This window comes from Callithrix jacchus, chromosome 18, assembly GCF_049354715.1.
Source record: "Callithrix jacchus isolate 240 chromosome 18, calJac240_pri, whole genome shotgun sequence".
NCBI classification, from domain to species: domain Eukaryota; kingdom Metazoa; phylum Chordata; class Mammalia; order Primates; family Cebidae; genus Callithrix; species Callithrix jacchus.
Window position 1 is genome coordinate 34,292,406 of NC_133519.1, and position 22,630 is coordinate 34,315,035.

Sequence of the window (22,630 nt, forward strand, 5' to 3'; positions counted from 1 at the left end):
ATCTAGAACTTCTAACTCCTTCCAACCTTTCTTGAAGGATGTATTATTTATTCTATTTAAGCCTAATTTCTCCATCTGTGCTTTTTTCTTTTCATTCCTTCAACTCCTCGAGTATCTTGTTTGGCCAATTATTCTGTCTTTTCTACATCCATATCCATTTCTCTCTCCTGGTTCTCTGTCCCAACATGCTAAAGGTTCTTATCACTTTTAAGAAACAAAACAATATTTCAACTTCATAAAACCCATTTTTCCAGCTACAATCCTTTCTCTTGCTATCACTTTACTCAAGCTTCTTGAGAAAATTCTATATGCAATCTAACACTCCTCCTTCAATCCACTGTAGTCCATCTTTCCACTGATTTCCCATCTTTCCACTAACTTCATTCCCATCAGTCACCAGTGAATGATCAATTACTAAGTTCACTGATCAATTATAAAAATGCTCAATAATATGATCAACAATAATTGCCAACTCAAATGGCATCTTTCAGAGCTTATCTGAAATGTTTATGGTACCTACCACTCTTGATCATTCCCTTTAATGTTTACATTTTTAACTTTTTTTTTTCCTCAGGCAGGGTCTCACTCTCTTGTCCAGGCTGGATTGCAGTGGTCCCTTCCTAGCTCACTGCAACCTCGAACTCCAGAGCTACTATGATCTCTAGTGTCAGCTTGTTGAGTAGTTGGTCCATGTGCCACCTAATCCAGCTAAGCTTTTAATTTTTTTTTTTTTTAGAGATGGAGTCTAGCTATGTTGTCCTGGTTGGTCTTGAACTCATGGGTCGCAAGCAATCCTCCCACCTCGGCCTCCCAAAATGTTGGGATTACAGGCATGAGCCACCACATCTAGTCCATTTTAAACATTTTGGTATTGAAATATAATTCACATAACATAATATTCATAATTTTAAATTATACAATTCAGTAGTGTATATTCACAAAGTGGTACAACCATCATCATTATATAATTCCAGACTGTTTTCATCATCCCAGAAACAAACTATAATCAGCCACTCCCCACTCATCTCTCTGCTCAGCTCTTGGCAACCACTAATCTACTTTCTGTCTCTGTGGATATGCCTGTTCTAAACATTTCATATAAATAATATCATACAATATATGGCCTTTTGTTTGGTTTCTTTCACTTAGCATTATGTTTTCAAGGTTTATTCATATTGTAGTAGGCATCAGTACTTTATTTTTTTATGACTGAATAATATCCCACTTTAGCAAGATACCCTATTCTGTTTATCTATTCATCAACTGGTTGATAAATAAACTAATTCCACTTATTGGCTATTATGAATAATGCTGAATTGAGCATACATATGAGTTTTGTAGGAACATGTTTCAATTCTCTTGGGTATACAGGAGAATTACCCAAGATAACTGAAACCTAGTACCTCATTTTATTGTACTTTGCTTTATTGAATTCCACAGATTCTGTGGGTTTTTTTTTTTTTAAACAAATTCAATCTTTGTGGCAACCCTGCACTGAATAAGACTTTGGTGCTGTTTTTCCAACAGCGTGTGCTCATTTTATGTCTGTGTCACATTTGGGTAATTCTTATATTTCAAACTTTTTCATTATTATCCTGCCTATTATGGTGATCTGTGATAAGAGATCTTCGATCTTACTATTTTAATTGCTTTGGGGAGCCACAAACCACATCCATATAAGACTCCGAACTTCACTGACAAATGTTATGTGCGTTGATTGCTTCACTCACCAGCTGTTTCCCCATCTCTCTCCCTCTCCTTGAGCCTTCCAATTCCCTGAGACACAACAATATTGAAATAAGGCCAGTTAATAACACTACAATGGCCTCTAAGTGTTCAAGTGAAAGGAAGAGTCATATGCCTTTCACTTTAAATCAAAAGCTAGAAATGACAATGCTTAGTGAGGAAAGCATGTTGAAAGCCAAGACAGGCCAAAAGGTAGGCCTCTTGCACCAAACAGCAAAGTTGTAAATGCAAAGGAAACGTTCTGGAAGAAACTTTTAGGAAAGTGCTACTCCAGTGGACATAAGAATGATAAGAAAGCGAAACAGCCTTATTGCTGATATGGAAATAGTGTGAGTGGTCTAGACAGAAGATCAAACCAGTCATGACATTCCCTTAAGCCAAAGCCTAACCCAGAGCAAGGTCCTAACTCTCTTTAATGTTATGAAAACTGAGTGAGGTAAGGAAGCTGCAGAATAAAAGTCAAGCTAACAGAAGTTAGTTCATGCAGTTTAAGGAAAGAAGCTGTCTCTCTAACACAAACATAAAAGGCAAACCATCAAGTCCTGATGTGGAAGCTGCAGCAAGTTATCCATAAGATCTAGCTAAGATAATTGATCAAAGTGGCTACACTAAACAACATATTTCCAATGCAGATAAAACAGCCTTCTATTAGCAGCAGATGCCCACTTAGGACTTTCACAGCTAGAGAGAAGTCAATGCCTGGATTCAAAGCTTCAAAGGACATGCTGGTTCTCTTGTTAGGGGCTTACATAGTGGTGACATTAAGTAGAAGCTAATGCTCATTTACCATTCTGAAAATCCTAAGGCCCTTAAGAATTATGTTTAATTGACTCTGCTCTAAAAATGGAACAACAAAGCCTGGGTAACAGCATATCTCTTTACAGTATGTTTTACTGACTATTTGAAGCCCACTATTAAGACCTACTGCTCAGAAAAAAAGATTCCTTTCAAAATATTGCTGGGCATTGACAATGCACTTGGTCATCCAAGGGCTCTGATGGAGACGTACAAGGAGATGAACGCTTTCATAGCATCTCATGGACCAAAAAGTAATTTCAACTTTCAGGTCTTATTTAAGAAATACATTTTGTAAGGCCATGGCTGCCATAGATAGTGATTCCTCTCATGGATCTGTGAAAAGTCAATTGAAAGGCCAGGTGCAATAGCTCACACCTGTAATCCCAGCACTTTGGGAGGCTAAGGCGGGCAGATCATGAAGTCAGGAGTTCAAGACAAGCCTGACCAACATGGAGAAACCCTATCTCTACTAAAAATAAAAAATTAGTCGGGCATGGTAGCGCATGCCTATAATCTCCGCTACTCGAGAGGCTGAGGCAAGAGAATTGCTTGAACCCGGGAGGCGGAGGTTGTGGTGAGCTGAGATTGTGCCATTGCACTCCAGCCTGGGCAACAAGAGCAAAACTGTCTCAAAAAAAAAAAAAAGTCAACTGAAAACCTAGAAAGGATTCATCATTCTTGACGCCTTATTTTTTTTGTTTTTGAGATGGAGTTTCGCTCTTGTTACCCAGGCTGGAGTTCAATGGCGCCATCTCAGCTCACCGCAACCTCCGCTCCTGGGTTCAGGCAATTCTCCTGCCTCAGCCTCCTGAGTAGCTGGGATGACAGGTACGCGCCACCATGCCCAGCTAATTTTTTGTATTTTTAGTAGAGACGGGGTTTCACCATGTTGACCAGGATGGTCTCGATCTGTTGACCTCGTGATCCACCCGCCTCGGCCTCCCAAAGTGCTGGAATTACAGGCTTGAGCCACCGCGCCCGGCCGACGCCTTATTAAGAACATTTGTGATTCGTGGGAGGTTAAAATAACAACATTAAGAGGAGTTTGGAAGAAGTTAATTCCAACCCTAATGGATGACTTTGAGGGTTAGAAGGCTTCAGTAGAGGAATTCACTGCATATGAGGTGAGAACAACAAAAGAACTAGAATTAGAAGTAGGGACTGACAGTGTGACTAATCTGTTGCACTCTCATGATAAAACTTGAACAGATAAGGACTTGCTCCTTATGGATGAGCAAAGAATGGTTTCTTGAGGTGGAAACCGCTTTCTTTGCTCATCTATAAGAAGTAACTCCTCGTGAAGATGCTGTGAACGCTGTTGAAATGACAGCAAAGGACCTATTATAGAATACTACATAAACTTAGTTGATAAAGCGGCAGCAGGGTTTGAGAGGATTGACTCCAATTTGGAAAGAAGTTCTATTATGGGTAAGATGCTATCAAACAGTATTGCAAGCTACAAAGCCATCTTTTATGAAAGGAAGAGTCTATCAATGTAGCAAGCTTCACTGATGTCTTATTTCAAGAAACTGTCACAGCCTCAACCTTCAGCAACCACCTCTCTGATCAGTTAGCAGTGATTAACATCTAGGCAAGCCCCTCCACCAGCAAAAAGAATACAACTTACTGAGGTTCAGATGAGAGTCAGAACTTTTTAGCAATGAAGTCATTTTAAATTAAGGTATATACGTTGATTTTTAAGACATAATGCTATTGCACACTTAACAGACTATAGTACAGTATAAACATAACTTTTACATGCACTGAGAAACCAAATAATGTGTGTGACTTGCTTTACTGCAATATTCACTTTATTGCAGTGGTCTATAACCAAATCTGCTATATCTCCAAGATAAATCTATATATCTAGGAGGGGAAGTATGGGTCATCTAATAACTGATTTTTGAGGGTTCCAATTTCTCCACATGCTAGTAAACACTTGTTATTGTCTTCTTTATTTTAGTCATCCTAGTGGGTATGAAGTGATACCTCCCTGTGGTTGTGATTTACATTTCCCTGGGGGCTAACAGTGTTGAGTATCTCCTTACATACTATTGCCATTTATATTATATGTCTTCTCTGGGGGGAAAAAAAAGCACTGTATAGTCAAATCCTTTACCTACTTTTAAATTTGGATATTTGTCTTTCTACTGTTGTTTGTAAGTGTTCCTTATATATTCTGCATACTAAACTCTAACCAGACACATGATCTGCAAAACAGTTTCTCCCACTCTGTAGGTCACTCCTTTTATTTTTATTTATTTTTTAAAAACAGCATTCATTGATTTTTTTTTTCCTGAAAACTGTGCAGGTTTTGATAAAACTTGGTGATGCTCAACTGTGAATTTTTTTATTTATCCTGGAAACTATACCTCATATTAAGAATAGAAAAAAAAAATTTGCATCCTCAGCAAAGGAGACAGAAAAAAAAAATTCCCCACAAATTCCATATTATGTGTAAGTATGGCTAAAGGCAACTGAGAATCGTAAAATCTACACAGGAAGACATAAGTGTGTGACAGGGAATAACCAGAACAAAGGAAGCTTGGTGTGGCAGCTGTCCAAATTTTCAAATAACTAATCATCCCCAGAAGGAGAGGGCTTCACACTTTATATGAACTATACTTAGAACAATATAATAGAATCCTGCTTCATGGTTTCAAGAGAGAGGAATTTTTATATTACATAGGCAAAGAACTGGTTAATATAACCTCAGCAATTATTTCTAGAATAAAATCTTCAAATTAATAAAAATCCCAAGTTTGACTTTCTGAGTACATGAAATAACCTAGTCAAAAATACTGAAAATGGCATAACATTCATTCAGACATCCAATTTTTTTTCTTTTTTTGAGCACTTTTTATATGTCAGTTATTATTATAGGTATTGGAAAAGAACAATGCACAAAACACACAAAAAAATCCCAATGTCACAGAATTTATAGCCCAATGGAGCAAACAATACATGAAATAAAAAAGCAAAATATACAAAGGAAGTTATTGTTATGGAGAGAAATAAAGCAGAAAAGGCGATAGGTAGTATCAGTTAAAGGCTGTGATTTTAAATAGGATGGTGAAGTAGGGCTTCACCAAGAAGGTTACATAATCAAAGACCTGAAATACACAGGTGAGAAAAAACCCAGGTATCCAGGGAAGAGCATTTCGGGCAGAGTAAATGCAAAATCCTGAAACAGAGGAATGCGTGGCCCGTCTAAGTGACTAAGTAAGCAGATGTGGTTAAAGCAGAAGAAGAGAAGAGTAGAAGTAATAATTACGACCAGATAATAAAAGATCTTGAAGCCACCTTAAAGACTTCAGTTTTGCTTTAGGCGAGATAGGGAGCCACTTGGAATCTTAATGAGAAGAGTGGCATGATTTGACTTAGGTTTCTAAGGATCACTTTGAATGCTATATAGCTACAGGGCTATAGAAGTGAAAGCAGGAAGACTGGTTAGAAAATCACCCAAATAAAGTATAAAAAGGGACAGGTCATACCAGAGATGCTGATAGCTTGGATGTGGGTGGTAATGTAGCTAGGGTGGTAAGCAGTAGTCAGACCTGGAATATATTTTTAGGTACAAGCTATGGGGACCAGAAGAAAATGAGAGAATGAATTCAACAAAGAAGCCCAATAATGGAGTGGGGCAGGTGATAAACTGTCAAAAATAAGAAAAGACGACAGAAAAAAAGAAGGATATAAAAATAAGGGAAAACAGGAAGTACAAAAATACTGAGTAAGACAAAAGAATGAACTGAAGATTTTTAAGACAAAAATCATACAATAAACTTTTATTCATGCTTTAAAACCTTCTCAGGCTTTCTAAATGTTCCAAATCAAGATCAATTATTCCCTACTTTGTTCTACTTACACAGAACATAATCCTTATATACATAATTCTATATTAAGTTTTACACATTTATTTAATTATATCTCTACTTCCACTAAGCTGTGAATTCCTTGGGCAAGAGGTCATGTCTTGGTCTGGTCATCCTTGATTTTCCAAAGTTTAGTAGAGGACTTTGTGTATAGTAGGCACCCAATAAATATCTGGTGAGTTGAGTTTGTCTAAACACTATCATCAACTTTTTTGGTATAAAACACCAAAAGAAAACGTGTTAGAATTACAAATGAGACAGACTATTAATTTCTTCTATGTATACTTCTGAATTGCTTGGTTTGTTATAATGAGCATAATTTTTTAAATTTTTGAAATGGAGTTTTGCTTTTTTCACCCAGGGTGGAGTGCAATGGCGGGATCTTGGCTCACTGCAACCTCCTTCTCCTGGGTTCAAGTGATTCTACTGCCTCAACTTCCCGAGTAGCTGGGATTACAGGCACCTGCCACCACGCCTGGCTAATTTTTGCATTTTTAGTAAAGATGGGGTTTCACCATGTTGGCCAGGCTGGTCTCAAACTCCTGACCTAAAGTGATCCACCTGCCTTGGCCTCCCAAACTGCTGGGGTTACAGGCATGAGCCACTGTGTCCAGTCAATAAGCATAATTTATATCCACTTTCAGCATTATTTTTCTTAATTTAGTTAATGCAACAAACAAGACCAAAGAAAAGGCCTCCGGAATAAAAAAAAAAAAAGAAAGAAAGAAAAGAAAAGAAAAAAACAAGTGTTCATGACTCAGCCTCATTAACTCTGATTATATAAATATCTTTTGGCTAAGTATTCCATGATATCAAAACTAGCTGGCCCACTTAAAATGTCTATGGACTTCCAACTTTTTCATTATGTAACAATCACAGTTTGACTGTAACTTTATTTATGCATGTATCTCAAGGGGAAATTCACATAGCAGTAACAAAATGACAGAGCAGATTTCATGTTTTCAACCACAGCAATAAACTCAAAAATCGTATTATTGGCCAACATACCCTTCTTCATCAATTTCCTAATTCGAATAAACACACTGCTATGATAAAATCTCAAAGTATATTTATAAAGTAATCCTGATTTTTTTCTAATCTTATAGCCTTCTACACCTGAAATTATGAGGAATGAATTGAGTTTAGTATTTCATAGGAATTCTAAAATCACTGTTATTCATTAGTAACCTTTAAAATGTATTCATTAATAGGCACTGAGCCAATACAAAAAAGTCACAGAAAATAAAAATCAATGGTTAATTTCAGAAGACATTTACAAGCCAAGGTACAGAGTGAATAAACATAGGACCTTATAATATAAAAAAGTCAAAGTGAAAAACATATTAAGGAAGGAAGCTTAATAGGTTAAACATTTTTCTACAGCAGCGTACTGTCAAGGATATATTATTTCTACTTTTCCCCTTTTATAAATAATAAATGCACTATCTTATAGTCATTTTGTGAAAGTAATTCACTTCATTCACCTACTTTTCAACATATACAACTACTTTAACTTACCTTTTTTCTACTTAAATTTATTTTGTAAAATATACCTAGGGATAAATAATGTTACATATCACTAGCACATAACTGTGAAAGAGGCACAACTGGGAGAGAAGGGGATTGCTGTCTATATACGAAGAGTAAATGGTAATAGGTAAAAATTCTATCGATCCATGGACATAAACATTTAGTCTCTTGGAAGTTTATCATCATATTTTCTACTATTTTAATTGCCTTTCTGCAAGTGTTAGAACTGTTGATCTTTATTCCTGCTGCTGTGCATCTATAAAATTAAGATAAACATTTTGCTATCCAGTATATTCTCTTTAAAAATAATTCACAATACTTTTTTCTAAAGCCTTATCCCTAAGAATTCACTATTAGGGATAAGAAAAGTTGTATTAAGGAAAGAGTACTTTCACTTCTTATCAGACTGTTTTCTTAGTTTCATGGGGTTTTTGTTTAGAAAAGCACAACTAAATCTTATTATCTAATAATTCACTATTAGGGATAAGGCTTTAGAAATAGTATTTAGAATACCAATAATAAATTAGTAAATTATTACTAATACATTATTAAAGATAGAGGCTAATGTTATTATTAATTACTAATTATAATACAAATTACAAAAATAATATTTTTGTAATTAGTAGTAACTACTAACTATAATTAGTAATTATTAGTAACTAATTATAATTAATAATAACTGATAATTTACTAGCTTCTATTCTTTCAAGTATGTCTCATGTTTTTTGTTTTCTAAACTGTAAGTGCCTTGAAAATTAATGTTAATTTTTTTTTTTGGTCTTCAGGCCCCAGGAGTCACTGAATTATTTTCTGAATTGAACAAAGGACATGATTTTGAGTAAACCTACCTCTTCCCTTCTCTCTTCTGCAGAAGGAGTTTTAAGTTCTCGTGCTGTATCATCTTTCGGGTCAAAAAGATATATGTAATCTGAAGAGTAACTAACAAGAATCTCTTGACCATCTTCACTGTAACACAGAGATGTCACTCTGCAGGACTTATTATTAAGATGGGAAGGAATAAAACGGGCAACCATTCCAGTAGTCCCTCGACCTGCATAATTCCCTAAATAAGAAACAAGAAGTTATTTAAAATTAATAATGTTTTAAAGAAAAACATTTTTTAAAACTCTTAATCTGAATTATTACATATGTGACTTAATGTAGCAACATAAATAAAAGCCATCATGTTCTTTCTCTGTAGTAAGATTTTGTAACAAAACAAAAAATATAGTATAAAGATAACACCTCTACAAAAAAAATTCATGATTGTCTAGAATTCCAGATTACATATACTTTGTTCAAATGAGTTAATCAAGTAAACTATGATTTATAAACATAGTCACATGAAGTCATCTTCCAAAAGTCATCTCCAGTAAATTAAGATAATAAATTTTTACAAAAAGCTGATACTCATTAGCATACTACAGAAACTAGTATTATAATATCCTTAAGATGATATAATTTCTACTCTTATAAAAAATTTCTGATTGCCATGAAATTTCTCTCTTACATAGGACAGAGTAAAAACACTATTCCAATTTTAACTAACTCTGGTAGTCTTCAATGCAACATGACATGGAGGAGTAAATCTGGCACTTTGTGCCCCGGGGGGCCCAGAAATGTTAATTCTAAGAATCCCACAAAGCTATATTAACCTTGCACAATATTGTGCTCAAAATGTCAATTGTGTCCATCTGTTGAGAAATAATAATTAAGCCTATGATTTCATATTATATTACTACTGTTTCCCCTAAATGTACATATACAAATAGACTGGACTCCTCAATTATTATTAGATATGTGACTTAATGTAGCAATACAAATAAAAGCTATCACAGTTCAAAAAAGAAAGATCTCATCTGGTATTCCCATCTCAATAATCTATGTCCATCTTCACTGACATTGTTGGTTTCTGCCCAAGTCCACCTTTATTTTTAACAATATGAAATACGTGAATATGTGAATGTGCATTTGATGTGTGTGTATGTAATCCTGGCCTTCCTTTACTGAGAAAATGTGAATGGAAGTTGACTCCAATTGGTTATTCTGGAAGTACTTTGATCCTACATTGAGTAAAGGGAAAGAGCACTGGTTTATACTAGATTCAAATTCAGTACTGCAGCATTATTAACAGCATTTTCACCGGGCACGGTGGCTCATGCCTGTAATCCCAGCACTTTGGGAGGCCGAGGTGGGTGGATCACGGGGTCAAGAGATCGAGACCATCCTGGTCAACATGGTGAAACCCCATCTCTACTAAAAATACAAAAAATTAGCTGGATATGGTGGCGCGTCCCAGCTACTCAGGAGGCTGAGGCAGGAGAATTGCCTGAACCCAGGAGGTAAAGGGTGCGGTGAGCCTAGATCGCGCCATTGCACTCCACCCTGAGTAACAAGAGTGAAACTCCATCTCAAAAAAAAAAAAAAAAAAAAAGCATTTTCAGGTAAACAGGAATACATATATGTTACACATAATACATACCCAAGTCACCTTTCTAAATTTTCTCTCTACCATGTTTACCATTATTCTTTTGATTGAAAAATAGCAGAGTCCTCCCAAAATTCATGTCCTCTCAAAATTCATGTCTACATAGAACCTCAGAATGTGACCTTTACAGACCTTTATAGATACAATAAGGTCATACCGGATTAGGGCCCACCTCACCCTAACTAGATTAGGGGTGGGTCCAAATCCAATATGACTAGTGCCCTAAGAGGAAAATATGAATGCAGACACACATGGGGAGAATGCCCTGTAAAGACAGAGGCAGAGATTAGAGTGATTCATCTATATCAAGGAGATGCCAAGGATTGGCAGCAACCACAAGCTAGGAGACAGGCATGGAACAGAGCTTCCAGTAGAAACCAATCATAAGACATCCTGATTTCAGATATTAAGCCTCCAAAAATATAAAAGAATAAATTTCTGTTGCTTTAAGATACCCAGTTTGCGGTCATTTGTTACGGCAGTTCTGCCAAACTAATACATCAAATGTTACAACTTTTTAAAGTTAAACTGCAAAAGTATCATCCCAAAGAATCCTAAACATGGTGAAATATTATTTTTTATAATAATCCATATTAAACAAATACCATTCTCTAAAATTTTATAACAAACTAAAATTTTAAAATTGAAAATGTCATAAAGGTTTACTCTTTGTACTGATAGTCTTATATTTTCTCTCATAATATCTTGTTACCTGTAGCTCTTGTGCCCAGCATTCGCCGATCATATATTCGTACTGAGCTATCAGAACAACCAACAGCAAGGTAATACGGTATTGGTGGGCAAATAGCTACAGATGTGGCAGCACGTCGACAGTTAATTAAAATATCCTACAAAAGATAACATAATACCAATTACACAGAGTTATACAGCAAAGACGAAATTATATTAAAACATTTTCTCATTAGTAATTAGGAGAAAATTACCATTCTCAGAACTCCTAATTCAGTCAAGAATGACAATGACCAGAAAAACAACATGGCTTTCTTTTAACTTTTTTTTTTCAGATTTCTACTAGAAATTATTTCTACTATTTTCTACTAGAAATTATTTCTACTAGAAATTATTTCTACTAGAAATTATTTCTACTAGAAATTATTTCTACTATATTCAGCCTATGGTGAAATCAAAGTAAATATACTCAATCAATATTTCTAAGGAAGATACTCTTTTTCTTTATAGTCTGCCACACAAATCCAAAACTGATTATTTCTGCTACAATACTGCATACGTTTCTTATAAACCAATCAAAATAAGAAAAAATATATGGAAATAGTAAACTTAATTAAAATACAAATTTTAAAATGATCAGTATTCAAAAAATCCATTCTAAAAAAGAAAAAAAAATACTTGCAAATATAAGACCAAAAACACTGAGTAATTATGCTGGATCAGCACCAGCTACAAAAAGTTGGTAATAATTCAAGAAACTCATATTTATGTAACCACAATTAACTCTTTTTTCAAAACTAGCTACATTTCATATAATGTTATAATACAATTTGATTTCTCAGAAATGCCTGTCAAATATTCTACTCATAAAAAACATCTTTAGAAATGTAAAAAATTCATGATTATGAATATATCACTAAGTCATTAGTACCATTAGAAATGCCTGCTATTATTGGTACACTTGATGGTAAAGATGGGGTTATAATCTACCTATGACAAATCTATCATACTATCTATAACTGATTATTTATATAGTATTCATTTTTTTATTCTTTTTGAGACATGTTTTGTCTGTTGCCCAAGCTTACAGTGGTGTGATCACAGCTCATTGTAACCTCAAACTCTTGAGGTCAAGTGATCCTCCTGTTTCAGTCTCCCAAGTGGCTGGACTACAGGTACACACCACCACACCAGGCTAATTTTTTTAAAATGTTTTGTACAAATAAGATCTCACTATGTTGCTCAGGCTTATTCATAATAGTTTAATTGTAATCACTGCTATTAAATTTTAACAAAAAAATTAACTAATGTTTATATTTTATACTTTACTTAAAAAACCTTTCTCCTTAACCAGCTCAAAAATAAAGTACACACATAAAAATACAAACCCTGCAAAAGACAGGTCTTACTATAATGTCATTACTTGGCTCTGTAGAAGAATTAGAAAATGTAAGAGCTAGTACCAGAAATATAAGTCCTTAAGGCACTCCGTTGATTCCATACTGTTTTCTCTAATGACTCTCACTCTTCATTCTTCCTGGTAATGTTTTAAAGTCAATTCAACCTTATACTTTATTTAATTACTAATCTTAGAACGTTACTCTCATTACATAGAATTTATTAACCAAATGCCTTTCATAATTCTAAGTTTTTAGTAATTAAGAATTATTCTAGTTACCAGTTTTTCTTTATGCCTCTATCCACTTTTATACATAAAGGAAAAGTTGTATTAAGGAAAGAGTACTTTCACTTCTTATTACACTTGTTTACATATTTTCATCGGGTTTTTGTTTAGAAAAGCACAACCAAATCTTACTACACTGAATACTAAAATAGTTCAACAGAGTTTGCAATAACACTTTATAGTACCCGCCACTTACTCTAAGGAACAAGTATATCAAATACCCCTAATAACCTGATATTTAAACTTACTTCTCAGCTTAGTTCAATGCTTCCCTATTTGCATATATATGTATATATATATAAATACACACCAAAAAAAAAAAAACTAATTAAACTGTATGTTTAAAAGTTTTGTTTTGTTTCGTTTTGTCTGAGATGGAGTCTTGCACTGTCACCCAGTCTGGAGTGCAGTGGTGTGATCTCGGCTCACTGCAACCTCCACCTCTCAGAATCAAACAATTATCCTGCCTCAGCCTCCCAAGTAGCTGGGATTATAGGCGCCTGCCACCACGCCTGGCTAACTTTTTGTATTTTTAGTATTAATGGGGTTTCACTACGTTGACTAGGCTAGTCTCAAACTCCTGACCTTGTGATCCGCCCAGCTTGGCCTCTCAAAGTGCTGGGATTACAGGTGTGAGCCACTGCACTTGGCCTAAAAGTTTTTTAATTTCTACTTTTTGTTTTCTTTTACTTCTCTGTTTCAAATTTATAAAATAATCTTTTTACCATAGAGCATGTTAACCATGGTAACTGGTGTAGTTAGCAAGCACTTAACCTGATTACCAGTAATTGTTTTTTTTTTGTGTGACTTTCAGTAAAAATATATTTTAAATAGTACTTTCTTATTCTATTCACTACTTTGAAATGATCCAAGGAAAAGCTACTGTACTCTAAATAATGTATGTCAGGAAAAAACACTTGGAATTACCTGTCTGGGGTCAAAAGACTGAATGATTTCTCAGGGCTTTTCTCAGTTTAAAACCGTATTAAAGGCCAAGCACGGTGGCTCATGCCTGTAATCCCAGCACTTTGGGAGGCCAAGTCGGGAGGATCACTTGAGCCCAGGAGTTTGAGACCACCACCCTGGGCAACATGGCAAGACCTCATCTCTACTACAAATAAAAAAAAAAAAATTAGCTGGGCACAGTGGCACACACGCGTAATCCCAGCTACTTGGAAGGTTAAAGCAGGAAGATTACTCGAGCCCTGAAGATTGAGGCTTCAGTGAGCTAGAACTGCACCACTGTAGTCCAGCCTGAGATGACAGAGTGAGACCTTGTCTCAAAAAAATTAATTAATTTAATTTAATACTATTAAAGCATAAAAAGCTGCTATTAGAGATATTATCTTTAATGAGCTAAATTTGAACAAACATGTTGATAGCATGGTATTTTATTATTATTATTATTGAGATGGAATCTTGCTCAGTTGCCAGGCTGGAGTGCAGTGGCACTATCTTAGCTCACTGCAACCTCCGCCTCCCAGGTTCAAGCAATTCTCCAGCCTCAGATTCTACAGCCTCAGCCTCTCGAGTAGCTGGGACTACAGGCGCACACCACCATGGCCAGCTAATTTTATTCTTTTTTGTTGAGACGGGGTTTCACCATGTTGGCCAGAATGGTCTCAATCTCTTAACCTTGTGATCCACCTGTCTCGGCATCCCAAGGTGCTGGGATTAGAGGTGGGAGCCACCATGGCAGGCTGGTATCTTATTATTTCTTTTAAAAAACGGTAACATGTAATTACTGGTTTAAAAGACAGGATACAAAAGACAATAAACTACCACAGGCCTTTATAACTGCTTTTTGGTAAGTCAAAGTTGTTTCCATGAGTAAATGAGATACACTGATATAAATTATTCAGGTTTTTATAATATTAGAACGTATATACTGAACAATTATGTACATTTTCATAAATATATTTTAAATGTACAATTAAAATATAAGTTCCCCAACTTCGATATTAACATTTTACATTTTTCAACTTGTGATTATAAAATATATGCCTATTGAATATTTTAGCAAAACAAAAATTTAAAAATTCACCCATAATCTTACCATCCACATAACTTACTGTCCAATTTTAATTATAACCTTAACTTTTTCTGCATCATTTGTATAAAAATAATTCTTACATCTTTACAATCTTCTTTTGTGCAGCTAGTTTTGATGCGTGTATCAAACCACCTAACAGTTCCATCTTCACCACAAGAGAGAAAAGTGTAAGGGTCATTGGGTACAGTCATAATCTGAAGATGAAAAGAAAAGTGTGGATAATCATAATGAATATTTAAACAGATGGCTCTGAAAAACAGTCCTACTATTTCATAAGATGATTAAGATTACAAAAACCATGCATTTTAATTATTCATGTCTTACCCACACTATGATTCAGAATGGTACAATACAGATAGAAATACATAAGAAGTAACTGTTGAATTAATATGATTCATTACTTTGAAGATTAGCATTAACTTAACTTCAGATAAAAAGTTATTCAAAATTAGAAACTTCTAACAGCTAGGGAAGAATGATTCTCCCCTAGGTAGCTTGTTCAAACTATTCAAAGCCTGGTTTTTATGTTTTCTCCATGTGAATTTATAATTGTACTATAAATATGCAAGCAAATTTTCTTCTCTGGTAATGTTTAAGAAAACTATGGGTTGCTGAAATGATTTAAGTGGATAACTCACCTCTCAAAAAAATTTTAATTGTGGTAATGGTTACACATATGAATATACTTAATGTCAACGAAAAGTACTCTCAAAGTAATACTTTAAATGTCAAACTTTATATGTATTTTACTACAATAAAAACCTTTTTTAAAGAAGTACAGTATTTTAGATATGCCTTTAACTGCTTCTAATTTGGCAATGATAAAATTGTAAGTTGAGGGTCTCTATAAATCCTACCTCAACCACCTAACAGTTCCATCTTCTCTCCTATGTCCCAAAGATACCAGTATCAGACCGTGGCCTGTTAGGAACTGGGCAGCAAAGCAGGTAGCGACCAGTGGGTGAGGGAGCATTTCCACACAGCTCCTCCTGTAGGATCAGCAACAGCATCAGATTCTCATAGGAGCGTGGAACCTATTGTGAACTGTTTCTGTAAGGAATCTAGGTTATGCACTCCTTATGAGAAGCTAATGCCTAGTGATATGAGGTAGAACAGTTTCAAACCCAAAACCATTCCTGCTCCAGGTCCATGGAAAAACTGTCTTCTATGGAACCAGTTCCTGGTGCCTCTGCCATACATGGTTTTCTGTACCCAGTGTTCCTATGTTTGAAAACTGTATATATGAAAGGTATTCCAACTCAGTCATCAAGGATTTATAAATTACCACCACAAAGATAAGACAGCTACACCAACCAGAAGACCAAAATGAAAGACTGATAATATCAAGTGTTGATGAGGATGTGGAGTAATAGAACAATCACACATTGCTGATGGGAGTATAAAATGGCACAATCACAATGGAAAACCATGTATCAGTATCTACTAAAGCTGATCATGTACCTTTCCTGTAACCCAGCAATTCCACTAAAAATAAATGCCTTCGTGGGACATGTAAAAACATGCACTAGAATGTTCACAGCAGCACTATTTATATTAGCCAAATACTTGAAACAACCCAAATATCCAATAATAAACTGGGATTAAACTGTTATCTATTCCTAAAGTACTAAATCATCACTAATAATGAACAAATCATTACTATTCCCAGAAACATAAATGAATCTCACAAACCTTCTGTGAGAAAAAAAGTCAGACACAAAGCAGAACACATATTATGATTGTCATTTTCAAAAAATCTTTCAAAAGCCCAAACTATCCTGTGCTCTTAAGAGACTAGAAAGCGGGAAACCCTTTGAGGGGGAAGAAAAGTACCTATTGGGGGCTGTTTCTTGTTCTAGATGCTGAGTACACGTATATTTTATTTTGTGAAAATTAACCAAGTTGCACACATATATAATGCCAGCACGTTTTGGTAGGTGTTTTATACTTTTCAAAAATTTACTTGGAAACCTTTGTCTTAAAAGGTTGACTATTATCGTGGTAACCAGAATAATGGTAGCCCAAAGATATCCACATCCTACTTGTTAGAACCTACTAATACTTTACCTTAGATTGCAAAAGGGATTTTGTAGATGTGATGAATTAAGGATTGTGACATAAGGAGATTATCCTAAATTATCCACAAAGGTCCAGTACAATTACAAGAGTCTTACTGAGCAAAACAAGGTAGGAGAGTGAGAGTCAGAGATGGAGACAAGAGGATGAAAGAAGTCAAAGAGAAAAAGAAAGAGATCTGAAGATGCTATGTTGCTGCGTTTGAAGATGGAGGAAGGGGACTTGCTCCAAGGAATGCAAGTAGCCTCTTGAAGCTGGAAATGGCAAGACCAGAAGGAATACAGACCTGCAACAACTTTGATTCTAGCCAGTACACCTTACTTCAGACTTCTGACTTCCAGAACAGTCAGATAATAAATGTGTTATTTTAAACCACACACACACACACACACACGCACACACATCCACACACACACAATATTATATATACATATATATAATACATATATGACATGCTTTGGCTGTGTCCCTACCCAAATCTTATCTTGAATTGCCACGTGTTTTGGGAGGGACCCAGTGGATGATAACTGAATCACAGGGGCAGGTCTTTCCCATGCTGTTCTCGTGATGGTGAGTAAGTCTCAACAAGATCTGATTTTTTTTGGTTTGTTTTTTTTTTTGAGACAGAGTCTTGCTCTGTTGCCAGGCTGGAGTGCAATCGTGCAATCTTGGCTCACCACAACCTCCGCCTTGCAGGTTCAAGTGATTCTCCTGTCTCAGCCACTTGAGTAGCTGCTGGGTTTACAGGCACAAGCCACAATGCCCAGCTAGTTTTTTTTTGTATTTTTAGTAGAGACAGGGTTTCACCATGTTGCTCAGGCTAGTCTTGAACTCCTGACCTCGTGATCCTCCCTCCTTGGCTTCCCAAAGGACTGAAATTAAAGGGATGAGCCACCACACCCAGACGATCTGATGGTTTTTAAAATGGGAGTTTCCCCCTGCACAAGCTCTCTTCTCTTCTCTGCTGTATTGTGAGACATGCCTTTCACCTTTTGCCATGATTGTGAGGCCTTCCAGGCGTAGAACTGTAAGTCCAATAAACCTCTTTTTTTTTTTTTTTTTTTTTTTTGAGACGTTGTCTCCCTCTGTCACCCAGGCTGGAGTACAGGGGCGCACAATCTTAGCTCACTACAATCTCTGCCTCCCGGGTTCAAGCGATTCTCCTTCCTCAGCCTCCAGAACAGCTGGAACTACAGGCATGTGCCACCATGCTCAGCTAATTTTTTGTATTTTTAGTAGAGAAGGGTTTTCACTGTGTTAGCCAGGATGGTCTGTATTTCCTGACCTCGTGATCCACCTGCCTCGGCCTCCCAAAGTGCTGGGATTACAGGTGTGAGCCACCACGCCTGGCCAAACTTCTTTGTTTTGTAAACTTCCCAGTCTCAGGTATGTCTTTATTAGCAGCATGAAAACAGACTAATATATATAATGTACCAAACTTCAATATATTAATGTCCTTTGCTTCAATTAAACCAATTTTGCAATGAACACAGAATAACAAGATGTACATCCTGCAAAAAATACATAAAAAGCATATTCAACCTAAGTAAGTACACATTTCAAGGAAAACAAAAACTTTTACTCATTTCATATTTGTGAAAATATAATTAGCATTTCCATCTAATCAAGTCAGCAGTATCAAACAATTTACTTATGAAACTATTTTGTCAGTAAGAAATATTTATGTAATTTATTGACTCAGCTTTGATGACAAGTAAAATGGTCACTTTTGCTTTGTATACTACTGTCTATAAATGAAATTACTGGAAGATATATTTGCAAGGATTTTTACTTTTAAAAACTAGAATAACTGAGTTTGTTAATCAAATGAACAACTATGAGCTGCACTCACACTGCTTTTATAAAATTATTAAAACATGTATCAATTTCTTATAATTAATGCCTTAACTTTTATAATGATATGTTCAGAAATCTTCATTTAGGAAACTTTCCTCACAATTTAACCTTATTCAAGAAGGAGGGGAAAGGCATAAGAATGTTACAGAAGAAGCACTTCTGCAACGGCTAAATAGAACCTCTGAAAATATGCTGCTTCATAAAAGCACTGAGAACATTACAAAAATTACAAAATCAACTGTTTTAGAACTCTGAAAATTGACCAAGGGATTAAAACAATCCAAGAACATTTGTCAAAAACAAGTAACTAAATCTCAGGAAGAACAGTGAGCTTTGAGCCACTAAGTCAACAGCAGCTTTGAAAACCAACAGCCTTGCAACTATGGTAGTTGTAAAAAACAGTAACTTTCTAGCCACCAAAACTCACAAAACAAGTCTGGAACTCCCCCAAATGCCCTATCCTCAAGTAACTATCACAATTTAATCCTTCCTTAAGTTCCCTGGAAAAGCTGCCTTTTAAGGACTTACATGAATTTGACCATATTCAACCCAAAATCATAATCAAATAATTCTGATAATTATTTTATTATCTAAAATAATCAGCAGCAATGATTTAACATCACAATTGCTTGAGGCAGTAATACTAGGTGAGGCAAACAAGAAGCCAACCAGAAAAAATTAAAAGTAAAAATGACAATTAGACATTAACAGCAGAAGCACAATTTGAAAAGCAACAAAATAGTTTTGGGAATCTAGAAATTATGCACATGTATAAGGATGTGCATATGCCCAAGAAGGATTCAAGGAGGCCTTACTCTAACATCTCAGGCTAACCTTGAGGCTCTGAACAAGCAAGAAGTGAAAGCTAAGGCAGAGTTGTAAATTTCAAGGGTACTTGAAGGCAACCCAAACACACACAGCCCTTTAACAAAACTGGCAAACTTACTGGTTCAAGGCATTTAAAGAAACCTCTGTTGGCTGGGTGCAGTGGCTCACCACCTATAATCTCAGTACTTTGAGAGGCAGAGGCAGGCAGATCACGAGATCAGGAGTTCAAGACCGGCCTGAACAACATAGTGAATCCCATCTCTACTAAAAATACAAAAATTAGGTGGGTGTGGTGGTGTGCAGCTGTAATCCCAGCTACACAGAAGGCTGAGGCAGGGGAATCACTTGAACCCCAGGAGGCATAGGTTACAGTGAGCCGAGATCACGCCACTGTACTCCAGCCTGGGCAACAGAGTGAGATTCTATCTCAAAAATAATAATAATAACAAAAAGAAATCTGTCTAATCCTTAGGTGATGACTAAGCTAACCAAACACAGACTTCAGTGCCTACACCTGAAAAAGAATACAGATTTAACAGAATTAGTCTAGTCATTAAAATCACTAAACAAACAGCAACAGTGTTTTTCCATTTATTCCATGCTCATGGATTGGAAGAATTAGTATCATTAAAATGACCATTCAGCCCAACACAACCTACAGATTCAATGCTATTCCTATCAAACTATCAACATCATTTTTCACAGAATTAGAAAAAACTATTCTAAAATTCACATGGAACCAAAAAAAAAAGCCCAAATAGCCAAAGCAATCTTAAGCTAAAAGAATAAAGACATAGCCAAAAGAATTCTGGGGAAAAAAAAAAAAGAACAAAGACAGAGGTATCACATTACTTGACTTCAAACCATACTTTAAGGCTACAGTAACCAAAACAACATAGTACTGGTACGAAAACAGACACACAGACCAATGAAGCAGAATAGAGAACCCAGAAATAAAGCCACACACCTACAGCCATTGATTTGACAATGAAAATAAGCAATGGGGAAAGGACTCCCTATTAAATAAATGGTGCTGGGATCACTGGCCAGCCATATGTAGAAGAACAAAACTGGACTCCTACATTTCACCATATAAAAAAATTAACTCAAGATGGATTTCAGATTTAAATGTAAGACCTCAAACTATAACAATCCTAAAAGAAAACAGAGGAAACACCATTCTGGACATTGGCCTTGAGAAAGAAATTACGACTAAGTCCTCAAAAACCATTGCAACAAAAATAAAAATAGACAAGTGGGACCTAATTAAACTAAAAAGCTCTGCACAGCAAAAAAAAACTTCAAACAGAGTAAACAGACAACCTAAAGAATGAAAGAAAATATTTGCAAACTATGCATCCAACAAATGTCTAATATCCAGAATCTACAAAGAACTTACAAAATTAAATAAATGAAAACCAAGTAACCCCCTTAAAAATGGGCAAAAGACATGAACAGACACTTCTGCAGAGACATACGAGCAGCCAAAAAACACAAAAAAAATGTGCCACATCAACTAATCATCAGAAAAATGCCAATCAAAACCACAATGTGATAACATTTCATCAGAGTCAGAATGGCCTATTATCAAAAAGTAAAAAAACAAAAGTTGCTGGTAAGGCTACAGAGAAAAAGGAATGCTTACATACATTTAGTGAAAATGCAAATTAGATTAGCCACTAAGGAAAGCAATTTGGAGATTTCTCAAAGACCTTAGAATAACCACTCAACCCAGTAATCCCAATCCTGAGTATACATCGAAAAGAAAACAAATTGTTCTAACACAGGCAAAAAACATCCAGGGCATACGCACAGGCAAGGACTTCATGACTAAAACACAAAAAGCAATGGCAACAAAAGCCAAGATAGACAAGTGGGATATAATTAAAATTCAGAGCTTCTGTACAGCAAAAGAAACCATCATTAGAGCCAACCGGCAACCAACAGAATGGGAAAAAATTTTTGAAATCTACCCATCTGACAAAGGGCTAATATCCTGAATCTACAAATAACTAAAACAGACATACAAGAAAAAGACAAACCCCATTCAAAAGTGGGTGAAGGATATGAACAGACACTTTTCAAAAGAAGACATATATGAGGCCAACAAACATATGTAAAAATGCTCATCACTGGTCATTAGAGAAATGCAAATCAAAACCACATTGAGATACCATCTCACGCCAGTTAGAATGGCAATCATTAAAAAATCTGGAGACAACAGATGCTGGAGAGGATGTGAAGAAATTGGAACACTCTTACACAGTTGGTGGGAGTGTAAAGTAGTTCAACAATTATGGAAGACAGTGTGGCAATTTCTCAAGGATCTAGAAATAGAAATTCCATTTGACCCAGAAATCCTATTACTGGGTATATACCCAAAGAACTATAAATCATTCTACTATAAAGACACATGCACACGTATGTTCACTGCAGCCCTGTGTACAATAGCAAAGACCTGGAACCAACCCAAATGCCCACCAATGATAGACTGAACAAAGAAAATGTGGCACATATACACCATGGAATACTACACAGCCATAAAAATGATGAGTTCATGTCCTTTGTAGGGACTTGGATGAATCTGGAAACCATCATTCTCAGTAAACTGATATAAGAACAGAAAACCAAACACCACATGTTCTCACTCATAGGTGCGTGTTGAACAATGAGAACACGTGGACTCAGGGAGAGGAGCACCACACACTGGGGGCAGTTGGTAAAGGGGTAGGGGAGGGACAGCGGGGGGTGGGGAAGGTGGCGAGGGATAAAATGGGGAGAAATGCCGGATATAGTCAAAGGGGGAAAAGAGGCAGCAAACCACCTGATTATGTACGCACCTATGCCGACAACCCTGCATGACCTGCACATGTACCCCAGAACCTAAAGTAAAATACAAAAAAAAATTTTTTCTGCAAAAAAGACACACGTACTTGCACGTTCATCACAGCACTATTCACAATAACAAAGACATGGAATCAACCTATGTGCCCACCAATGGTGGA

At 35.9% G+C, this 22,630-nt stretch overlaps 1 protein-coding gene across 18 annotated transcripts in view; it reads right to left on the reverse strand.

Annotated features, from left to right (window-relative positions):
• The window catches only part of DCAF6 (DDB1 and CUL4 associated factor 6), a 140,600-nt gene that overhangs the window by 71,898 nt on the left and 46,072 nt on the right, over window positions 1-22,630 (reverse strand). For all 18 annotated transcript variants that reach the window (XM_078356344.1, XM_078356341.1, XM_078356339.1 and 15 more), the window contains 3 exons: window positions 14,945-15,058; window positions 11,150-11,285; window positions 8,798-9,012 (listed from right to left, as the gene is read on the reverse strand). In XM_078356344.1, coding sequence (XP_078212470.1) covers window positions 8,798-9,012; window positions 11,150-11,285; window positions 14,945-15,055 — 462 coding nt within the window. In that variant the 5' untranslated portion in view covers window positions 15,056-15,058. The remainder of the gene's footprint in view (window positions 1-8,797; window positions 9,013-11,149; window positions 11,286-14,944; window positions 15,059-22,630) is intronic.